Consider the following 10530-nt stretch of genomic DNA (forward strand, 5'->3'; position numbering starts at 1 on the left):
GCTACCTCCACTTTCAATGTTGGTGTGGTAGGGTTGGCCGTCAAATCATAATCTAAACAGTCAACTCCTCATACGCCGGTATCCGCTCCTCCCAGTTCTTGTCGTGGTAATGGTGGAATTGGAACAGAACCTACAAGGTAATCATGGGTAAGCGATGCGATCTGAAAGTGAGGCAAAAGTGGGATACGTGGTACGTACGACGAAATCCAAAAACATCGTCCCCAGACTTCCCAGCAGCCACGGGAGGTTGAGGACGATCCACCACGTTTCTGTTGATTCCAGGAAGATCGACTAACGAAAGTCCAGAATATCAGCATGGCGGTTTACGAAGGGCAGAGCAAGGGAACTTACGGCAGCAAAAGTAAGGTTTCCACACACGCTGAGAGCAAACATGAGAATGCTGAGCCCTTCGCAGCTGTGATTCTTGAAGTTGAGGAAGATTTGGGGGATTCGGGCTCCCACTGCAAAACAAAGGCGGGTCGAGTAACATCAGGAACCATCACTCAATCGACAACACGAGATGGAGTTGCAGACAACTTACTGTATAGTAAAGCAGAAGCATAACCCATCGAATCCGCCACCACCTTCATCGCGGGCGTCAACAACGTATGCTCGTCCACTTCACTCCCACTCCCATCTCCAAACACCCGCACATTCGCCGCAACATCGTACCCTCCCCCTACACCGCCCATCGCCGCACTCCGACCAAACAGATTCAAACACACGACCCCCGCAATCGCAAGCAGCTGTACATTCTTCTGAGCTGTTGCCCGCGCATCAGACGGGGAGATGAGGGGTGTTTGTTCTGTGGCGGGGAGTTTGGGGGAGGTAGGTGCTGATGGGGTTGATTTGGGTGGGGAGGAGGAGGAGGGGTGGTAGAGGTAGACTTGGTAGAGGAGGGCGATTTCCACGGCTGCGTAGTAGAAGCCTACGCATATCTGATGGGGAGGAGGATATCAACATGTTCAGCAATATGCGTTATCAACGGTTCCGAGCTCTGGAAATAGCAACTTCGCTCTTTCCCAGCTTCTCCTCGAAAGTTGGGATATCCCGCCTACTCACCACAGTCCAAAGTAGCTGATTCATAATCGCCCCCGCAACACTAAACACGTCCCCAATCAGCCACATCGCAACAAACCCCACCGACAGGCCTGCCGTCGACTTGCGCCTGTAGTTCTCATACAGTTGCCTGCAAGAAAGAAAGTTCGCATGGGTTACTCCCCGTCCTGGTAAATGGCCGTCACGGGTCCCTTCGGAACATAGTGACGCAAAGACTTACGGGGCAAAGACGCAGAGCCAGCATGCTAGGCTGGTGTAGCCTGCTATTTGGGATGACAGGGTCGGCATTGTACTTTCGCTTTGGGTGTAAGGCGGTGGGGAATTTACGATAGCGCGTGTGTGGGGTTACGAACAACCGCTTCTGTTCAACGATTTCAAGGCGGGTCAGCGTCGCAACCAATACAGGGTTCGAGAAGCAGGCAGGAAGTGGACGAGAGAGCAGCCATTGCGAGAACCAATGGTTTTGTGAAGACAGCAATGCTCCGCCACCTGCTGCTGCTCCGCCTTCTTTTTTGCCTATTTTTTGTCGCGTAGATCAGGGCTCAGCTGGCGACGACCAGGTTAGATTGCAGATACCGATATATACGGGTTATTTAGATCAGGGGGTGAATTACTTTAGAAACTTGAGGTCAACATGAACTCATCATGGGGGGATGGTAGACGCGTGGGGTGGGGGAGATGGGGAGAGATCATCATCGGAGCTATCTTGTTTGACGGGAACCGACACTTTCTCTTCTTGCCTCCGGTCGAAAACTCAATAGAACTGTAAGTGACGATAACTTTCAACGATTCAGGGAGTCGACCATCTACGGTCTTCCAAGAGGCTCCCCCCGCACCTTATCAACCTTAGCACATGTCTTAGATGGCCAGGAATGCATCAGATCGAAATCGAGGCATCATGCGGGTCCGACACAACGGTGATGCCAACCGACGCATGTTCACAATACGGAGCCAGAGTTGAAGGGGCATGATCCGCTCGAAGTAAGTTGCGACGGCAGACGGTTCGTAGCAATCATGCTATTATCGGAGCCTCACCTCCGTGCCCAATCCCGTCGAACTCCGACATGATCCCCTCTATTATCTATATTCCGTGGAAGCGTAACCCAAAGCCGAACAAAGATTTCTCTAACCCCCGCCGACATCCGTTCCCCTCCGTTGCGCGAGACCTCCGATGAAAATAAAGTGTGTAGGAGGCTGCTGTTTTAGGGCATGACAACCTCTGAATCCGTGTAGGAGGAATGATGTGCTGCAAGTCTACCAAATCGGAATGCTTCAAGATCGAGTATTCGACCATGCGGCTTTCCTTTTCTCACTTGCAAACTCCGGAAAACGTATATGCGGGAGCCTTCCGTACCATGTGTGGCGAATGTATGTATTGGGACGGACGATAGGTGGCAGGACGGAAAGCCCCGGAAAACACTCCAACTCGGAGTGCGGACCAACAGGTAGTTTTCGTCATGGAAGTCTGTCCGTCACATCTAACAAACAACAAGGCTTAGCACGGCCATACGGAAGGCCTGTTTATAGAATAGCGTAGATATCTTTCGGGCAAAAAAAAACATTTAAATTACTCGTCTCGCCTATGCAAACACTATATACTGTACTACCACTGCAGGGAGAAGGGAGATACCTACAGCCCTAATCAACTATCCCAGACCCTTCCTACAACACCTACTTCCCAACCGCCTTCCTCCGTCTCTTCGCCGCGCCCTTATCCCCCGCCCCAACAGCCATAATCCTCCCCACCCCGCCATCCCCAAACTCACTCGCACTCGCCCTCAACAAAACCTCATTCCGCTTCTTATACATCGCACTCCCGGGCTTCTCCCTCCTCTTCATCTCCTCCCTCTCCATCTTCTTCTCCTTCGCCCTCCTCGCGTTCTCCACATCCGCGACATCCAGCGGCTTATCCCGCAGCGCGAACGCCTTCGCAATGTGGCCCAGATGCAGGTTCTTGATGTGGAAAAACGCACGCTCGGCGGGTGTATGCGTCGCATAGGCGCGGAGATGCGACGTGTATGCCGACTGCGCCAGGGTGAGGGTGTCCGGGTGCGCGAGGGTGAACCGCTCGTACATCATGTGCAGGTTCGTCGCGGGGAGCTCGTACGGTCGGCGGCCCTTTGCGTTGTTCGCGCGGAGGGGTTTGAGGGGGTCGTGCGTGTCGATGAGGTACGCGAGGGCGGCGGCGATGTCGGCTTGCGATAGGTGGATGTTCTTGGTGGCGAGGTAGGGCGCGTATTCGGATTCGGAGGGGAGGAGGAAGAGCATGGCGTGGCCCTGTCGGCCCAGTCGGGCTGTTCTGCCGACTCGGTGGACGTAGTCGTTGACGTCTGCGGGGGGGTCGTACTGGATGACGGCGGCGACGTCGGGCATGTCGAGACCGCGGGCGGCGACGTCTGTGCAGAAGAGGACCGCGTGGGTTGGGGTGGTGGTGAAGGCGGTGTAGGCGGCTGTGCGGGCGGATTGAGGGAGGGAGCCGTGGAGTTTGTAGATGTGGGTTGGGGAGGGGAGGAGGGGGGTTGGGGACGGGTTGGTGGTTTGGAGGAGGGTGGGTGGGGGTGGGGCGAGGCTGGGGTCGGAGAAGCGGGGTTTGAAGCGGGGTTTTTGGAAAGGCTTGGCGTCGTTATTATAGTCCTCGCCGTCCCCCCGTTCGTCGCCTTCACCCTCTTCTTCCTCTTCCTCTTCCGCTTCAGCATCCTGCTCAGCCTCCCTTCTCCGCATCTCCTCATCCGACGGCGCCTTATGCCCATTCGCCAGGATATGGTAATGAAAATCCACCGAATCGGTGCTAGACACAAACATCATAATCTTGCACGGTTTTCTGTCCCCCCTCACCAACGCATTCGACTCCCACGTCCTGATGATCTGCCTGCACACGCCGACTAATGTGACCAGTCGCAGCTTCGCGGGGACGATCAGGTACTGCTGTTTGAGCTGCTTCGGGACAGTGATGTCCGCGCCCTCGTCCGCGCCGTCCATGTCCATATCATCCGCGTCGACATCCCCCTCGGCCGATTTGTTGGTCTTGACCCCGCCCGCGGCTTCGCGCTCCTCCTTCAACCGTTTACTCTTCTCCCGCCTTGTTTCCGCTTTGACGAATTCCGGGTCGGTCAATGCTTCCTCGGCCAGTTTCTGCACCCCGCCCTGGATAGTCGCCGAACAGAGAATCGTCTGTCGATTCGGCGGCCACGATTTAACCATCAACCGTTTCCTCATCCTTCCCGCAACCTCCTTCTTCTCCGCCAAAATCCGCAGAATATCCCTCAATGTCTCCTCAAAGCCCAACTCGAGTAGTCGGTCAGCCTCGTCGAGCACGAGCCAGCGGAGGTTGCCGACCTCGAACGCTTTGGTGGTTTTGAGATGGTCGAGGAGGCGGCCGGGCGTGGAGACGAGGATGGTGACGCCGCGGCGGAGACGGGCTTTTTCGGATTTCTTTTTTTCGCCGCCCATGACGTTGCCGGCGACGATCCAGTGGCGGTGCGTAGTGCGGGGGGTGTCGGGTGTTGGGCCGGTGGGTGTGGGCGGTTTCGCTTTTATTGGTGACACTCGCTTTTCCTTTTTCTGGCCATCTTCACCATCATCTTCCTCGTCGTCGTCATCGTCATCTTCATCCTCATCATCGCCGTATACAGCCGCCGCCCCATGCGCCGAATACTTCAACAACGAATTAAGCACATTCTCAATCTGCTTCGCCAACTCGCGCGTCGGCGCCAACACGATCGCCAACGTGCCCAGATCCCGCTTCAGCATCTCCTGCGCGCTATCCCCAAACTCCTTCTCCGCCATCAGCATTCTGTGCAGGATGGGCAGCAGGAAGGCTAGCGTTTTCCCGGATCCCGTCTGGGCTTGGAGGACGTGGTCTTTGTCTCTGTTGCGGAGGAGGGATGGGAGCGCGGCGCGTTGGATGAGAGTGGGGGCTTTGAAGTTGAGCTTGGTTGCCAGGTGGGCGCACATCACGGGGTCGAGCCCTAGACCGGGGAAGGAGGTCGTGTCGAAGATTTTTGGGGGTTGTTGTTGTTGTGGTTCTGGTGTTGGCTCTTCGACTTTCGGTTCCTGTGTCTTTTCTGCCGGTGCGGCTGACACTTCCGCCTCGGGGTTCATTGTGAAAATCGACGAAATGATCTGTTTTGTTCCGGGTAGTGGTTGCTTCGGCCGCGCATAGGTCTGCGCTCCCGTTCCATTCTGTCCCGCCGCCGCGCTCGTCCCGTTGTTCGCCCGTTTGGAAGAAGTATGATCATGGTCCTCCTCCTCACCCTCCGGCCGCTTCCGTTTCTCCCCTGCTCCCTCTCCTTCTCCGACTGCACCAAATTGTTTCCTTAGAGTTTCTGCTGTTTCAGCGCGTTCCTGCTTCTTGACTCTCTGAATGACCTTTTTGGCTTCGAGGCGCTTAGCTCTCCAGCCGCCTCGCTTGTTGACGAGCGAGGCTGCGACGTCGTTTACTCTTAAGGAAGTCTTCTTTTTCGCCACGACGGGAGTAGAGTCGTCGGCCGTGGCGAAGTTTAGCATTAAGCCGTCGTCGTCCATGGTGGGCGAGGATATATAACTGATAGTTGAGGAACTTCGTATGAGACCGGGTACGTATATCGAGGAGTGGCAGCACAGCAGCACGGGTATATATATATGGCGCTCCTCTTCTCGTGTATTTATGGGGTCTTCCAGCGGCGGTTTCTTGCAGGGTTCAGCACAGGTCTCCAGTGAGAGATGCAAAAAGGTGGGAGAGTGCGTGAAGGAACACGCCTTGTATGAATCGCACGTGACTGAGCATGGGGCGATGCAATTAATTGCCCCCCCCCCCGTCATTCCATCATCATCATCATCCTCAATTTGGCTTTTTGGCTCCCATTTGCCGCCGAGAACTCACTCACTCCCTTTGGCCGCTAGCTAACCCCTACCAGCGACGCAAACGAAACCCCCCCCCCCCCCCCCTCCCCCATACCCATACCCACAACACCATCGGCTTCCCCACCGCACATCCGTCGCTTAGGCGCTTGCTTGGACCGCCTTTCAAACTGCCTCACTCGTGCGGTTGTCACTTTAGCAACCTCGCGAACGTGGAGAGCGCTGGCTGTCAAGTCTGCAGGCTTTGAGCTTCGCCAAACATCCAACCCCTCGTACGCGATCTGGAACTTACATCCCGTGGATTCCGGCTTCCGCTAGTCAATATTCGACGGCACTCGTCCTCGTGTACTTAGTCTTCTTTTGGGGCAAGATTTGCTAGCTGCGGGCAGGCTAGCAAGACACTCATGTCGTCGCCTCATACCCCTGGTGGAAGTGGGAGGCAAGGGAACAACAGTCCAGAAGTAGGGGCGGGAGACGGGCCGCCACAATATAGAGTAGCTTTCCCACAACCTATGGCATATCAAGAATCCGCGAGCAGCGCTCACGTCGGTCGGAGATCTTACACCCACAACGGCTATGCTGGCTCATCGCCACAACCGCCTTCTCGGAGTTTCCCAGCATTCCCGACTATGCCGATGGAGGATCCGCTAGAACCTTCGTCCTCCAATGATCCACACGCAAGTAACGACGTCGGCAGTTGTCTGCATCTCTTACTCAGCTTAGCCGATGAGCTGGCACGGTTCCGGATCGAGGATATCCGGAATGCTGCCTTGACCCATGACGAGCCCGATGGCGTTCTGCGGACCGTCAGGATGGTTTCCGTGTTCTGCAGCGAGATCGAAACCGCGCTGCAAAACCGCACCGGGAGAGTCAACACATTGAAGGGGAAAGGCAAAGCACCAGCTGTCCTCTCCACACCTCCACTCTTTTCTGAGCGGCTGACACCGACACCGCACTCGGCTGGCTCAACAGATTATTATCCTGCAAACGAGCATTACCATGCAGCTGAAAGGCCGGTGGACGCGACGTTCGGGCACGATCCCATTGAACCTGCGCCAGTCGCAGGCAGCAGCGACGCTGCTTCCGCGCAAGATACAAATGTGTATACGTGCTACCATGAGGTAGTAGCTGACCCTTCAGACGAATTGGCAATCAACATCAAACTCATGGATCGCGTGAAGCTGGACATCGAGATGGACGATGGTCTTACCGGAATAGGGACGAACCTGAACACCGGGGCGATGGGGTCTTTCCCTTTGAGTTGCATAGTCGTGCCAGACGACGTCGATACCGGACCATTACCTAGGCGTGGACCATCGCTCGGCTCTGTCAGAGGGTCTGGTACAGCAACCAGCAGCCCTGCACCGACTAGGAACTCGTCCATAACAGGGCACTCTGCCCCTTTCATACCAAACGTCAACCTCGCCGCCGCTCACGCACCCTCGCTTCCCGAGCCGGTTCTCGCGACGCCTGTCAATGATGTTACCGCATCTCCTGTTCTGGGACCCTCCTCGCACGCTATGCACCTCAGCACGGCTGACGGCCTCCCTCGCACAGGGAGCGTGAAAAGCCTATCTTCGTTCCATTCCGATGGATCTGGCCGCCCCATGTCAGGTCATCTCGGCGGATCACCTTGGGGTGCCGCTACCGGCCCCGAAGAGTATCCAGCCGTCGGAAACCAACAACCTCTCCCCGTCCGCGCAGCCTCCATCCAAAGCAGCAGCTCTGCCACCAGCAAAGCCGACGTCCCGCCCACATCACACACTCCATCACACACAGCAGTCGACGCCACCGGATTCGCCGACCCCAAATCCCGCCTCATCAACCCATACGCCAACCTCCAAGAGCACTCCCAACCACCCCCTCTCTCCGCTCAAGTCATCGAAAAGCGAAAATTCGCCCGCCAAGTTGTCACGGAGCTCTACGAAACCGAAAAAAACTTCCGCGATGGCATGCAGATCCTCATCGACCAGTTCATGGTCCCCCTCGCCCAATGCATCTTCACCTCCACCACCACCTCCCCGGACTCCGAGAATGCCGTCATCACCAAGATGGAACATTCCATGCTGTTCCGCAATATCCCCGGGTTGAGAAATCTGAGTAAGAAGATTTGTGGGTTGCTGAAGGATGCGCTGGATAGAGCGGAGAGTGACCAGGAAGGACCGACGGGTGGCGGGGCTGTGACGGCGGTTGTAGATGTTTTCTTGTCGAATGTGGAGTTTGAGGAGTGGTCGACTTATGTGAGGTATATGGAGGGGTATGCGCATGCGAAGCAGACCTTGACGACTATGAAGAAACGGGTTGCTTTTACGACTATGTTGGAGGTAGGGTATTTGGTTTACACCTCGAATTTGGCGTTGAGAGAGTTTACGCTGAACATTTTGTTATTGTGGGGAATGTAGAGATGTGAGAGCGCTAAGGAATGCAACCGCTACACATTCGACCACTACATGATCCTCCCCGTCCAGCGGATCGGGCGGTACCACCTCCTCCTCGGCCGGTTAAAGAAAGTCACAGACGAAGAAGATCCCGTCCATCAAGCGTACGTTGTCTGTCTTTTCCCACCACTTCCTTTTTTCATGGAAATGTAATCCTGGAGGCTGATCTGCGAGTTGTTGTTTGTTTGTAGGATCGAAACGGCGGAACAGTACATGAAGCAGATCGGCGACGTGCTGGAGAGCGTGCAGAAACAGGAGGAGGAATTGAGGAGGGTGTTTAGCGTGTTTCAGGAGATTAAGGGGTGTCCCGTACGTACCCCTGGCATTCGTCGTCCAACCCCGCAATTCCGTTTTCCATATTCTTACGTCTAACCGTTATCTTTCATCCCGCTCGCTAACGCTCGCCAGCCGGACATCATCTCAGCCTCCCGCCGCCGCCTCCTCTCCAACTTCGAAGTCGACGAGCTCTTCTCGGGTCTCACGCTCCAAATGCACGTCTTCAGCGACTGTCTCCTCCTCTCCATCGACCCACGGTCGGCTTCCATCTCAGCTTCCATATCCGCCCTGTCCTCGCACGCGAGTTCGTCGGGCACCAGTGTAGGTGTTCGAAGGGCGAGTACCGCCATCTCGCACATGTACAACACCGGTCATGGATGGATGGGGAATGCGAATGCCAGTAGTCCGGCGCTGTCTAACACTACGTCGGCTGCGTCCTCTGCGTCGGCCCTGTTGCCGAATGGGACACCCGCTCAGCATAGACAGCGGGGGAGTGGGAGAGGTCAGACGAACGGCCTGTTGAGGATTGTCAGCGCATTTGCGGCCACTTCCGGTGTTGCCGGTGGGGGAAGTAGCAGCAAGAAACAACAGCAGCAGCCGAAACATACCCTCCAATTCGTCATCCGCGTCACGTTGGGGGATCTGGAGGTTGAGAGTGTAGGAACACTGGACGATGAGCGGATCGCTTCGTTGTTGCCTAACGCGTCCAGGGCGTCGGAAAGATCGTCCTCCGCGGCAGACTCGACAACAGCAGGCCGCATCGTCGTCCTCCGCCATCTCCCAGGCGCCTCCAGCCGCGATAAACAGGTCAAGACGCCGGACAGCAGCAACGCACCACCCATCTCTCGCCACTCCTCCGCCCCAGAAACCGTGCACAACCACGTTTCATCGTCACATCCTTCCTATGACAACTACACCAACACCAGCCGCCCGGCATCCATCCACGGGACCCTCCAACAATCCCCCTCCACGCCATCCCCCCACCACAACAACACGCATACGAGTCTCCCACCACCCATCACAACAACCCGCCCCCAGCACCCGCAAACCTCCACCCACCCGGGCGTCGACCGCTCGGCGTCGGGATACTTCACCGAGGCGGATCGATCAAGCAGTCTGGCGAGCCCGAGACCCATGTCGGGTGTCGATGGGGACGACCATCATGCAGCGTATGCGGGTGGGCAAGCCGACGCGGAGGAGCAGGAGATGTATGCGTTCAGAGCTCGGAACTCGAAACGCATGGCGGGCCTGTTGGCTGCACTCGGGTTGGCCGGCGTGGGGGTGATGAAGCCGTGAGCCGATATTTCACCCCCACTCCCCCAGTCTTGTCCATGCATCGGGTGTTTGAACATGGTATAGTGGCAGGATGGGATGGGGCCACCCCGTTTCGCGGCCCCTGGACACCCCCCCCATTGCAATATATTACACGAACACACATATGCACCGGTTTGGCCGTTCGGGGCCCCCTTCCAAACCCTCAGTTTGGGGAGTTTTGTTTTTAGGAGCATTGATTTGCGGGGTGTTTTTTGCTTTCGTTGGAATGTACTGTACATACAGGAGAGGGAAAACCCCACATTCCTGGAAAGACAAGTTGGGGCGACCTGAGAGAGGTGGCTGGGACCCAATGATTCGTTGCACTATCGGAAGTCGTACCCCATCTGCTATTGGTTTTTTTTTCCGCGCCTTGTTAGCTACATCAAGCACCACATTCCTCCCGTCTCCGTCCGCAGCGCAACGGGCTTTCCGAGATTTGGCTCCTGCTCAGCGGGAATCTGGTGTTGGGGGCGAACCCCAAAGCTATTCTTTGTTTCTTCAAACTGGTGTCGAGGAAATTCAGAAGTGAGGCGTATTCGGGAACCGCGGAATCACATCCCCATATTGGTTCGCGACAGAGAAGGCCACCTGGATATGTTCCCAC

General features: G+C 56.1%; 4 protein-coding genes across 4 annotated transcripts; 2 read left to right on the plus strand and 2 right to left on the minus strand.

The window, feature by feature from the left end:
* Positions 1-41: 41 nt before the first annotated feature.
* EV422DRAFT_163282 (uncharacterized protein) lies at positions 42-1726 on the minus strand. Its single transcript, XM_053065015.1, has 6 exons — positions 1280-1726; positions 1063-1189; positions 542-938; positions 352-461; positions 199-291; positions 42-130 (listed from the first exon to the last, which is right to left on the minus strand). The coding sequence occupies exons 1-6, from the start codon at positions 1345-1347 to the stop codon at positions 53-55; spliced, it is 873 nt and encodes a 290-aa protein (XP_052923689.1). The 5' UTR covers positions 1348-1726; the 3' UTR covers positions 42-52.
* A 1004-nt stretch (positions 1727-2730) lies between these two features.
* On the minus strand, positions 2731-5160 carry EV422DRAFT_498574 (P-loop containing nucleoside triphosphate hydrolase protein; the record flags this gene model as incomplete). Its single annotated transcript, XM_053068026.1, has 4 exons — positions 2731-3628; positions 3794-4065; positions 4156-4608; positions 4690-5160. The coding sequence occupies 4 exons, from the start codon at positions 5158-5160 to the stop codon at positions 2731-2733; spliced, it is 2094 nt and encodes a 697-aa protein (XP_052923690.1).
* Positions 5161-5978: 818 nt separating this feature from the next.
* Positions 5979-8657, plus strand: EV422DRAFT_163320 (uncharacterized protein). The gene is made up of 2 exons (XM_053065016.1): positions 5979-8222; positions 8301-8657. The coding sequence occupies exons 1-2, from the start codon at positions 6303-6305 to the stop codon at positions 8487-8489; spliced, it is 2109 nt and encodes a 702-aa protein (XP_052923691.1). The 5' UTR covers positions 5979-6302; the 3' UTR covers positions 8490-8657.
* Positions 8658-10193, plus strand: EV422DRAFT_163321 (uncharacterized protein). The gene has a single exon (XM_053065017.1). The coding sequence runs from the start codon at positions 8826-8828 to the stop codon at positions 9906-9908; it is 1083 nt and encodes a 360-aa protein (XP_052923692.1). The 5' UTR covers positions 8658-8825; the 3' UTR covers positions 9909-10193.
* The last annotated feature ends 337 nt before the right edge of the window (positions 10194-10530 follow it).

This window comes from Fimicolochytrium jonesii (assembly GCF_025526975.1).
Source record: "Fimicolochytrium jonesii strain JEL569 chromosome Unknown EV422scaffold_20, whole genome shotgun sequence".
NCBI lineage: Eukaryota > Fungi > Chytridiomycota > Chytridiomycetes > Spizellomycetales > Powellomycetaceae > Fimicolochytrium > Fimicolochytrium jonesii.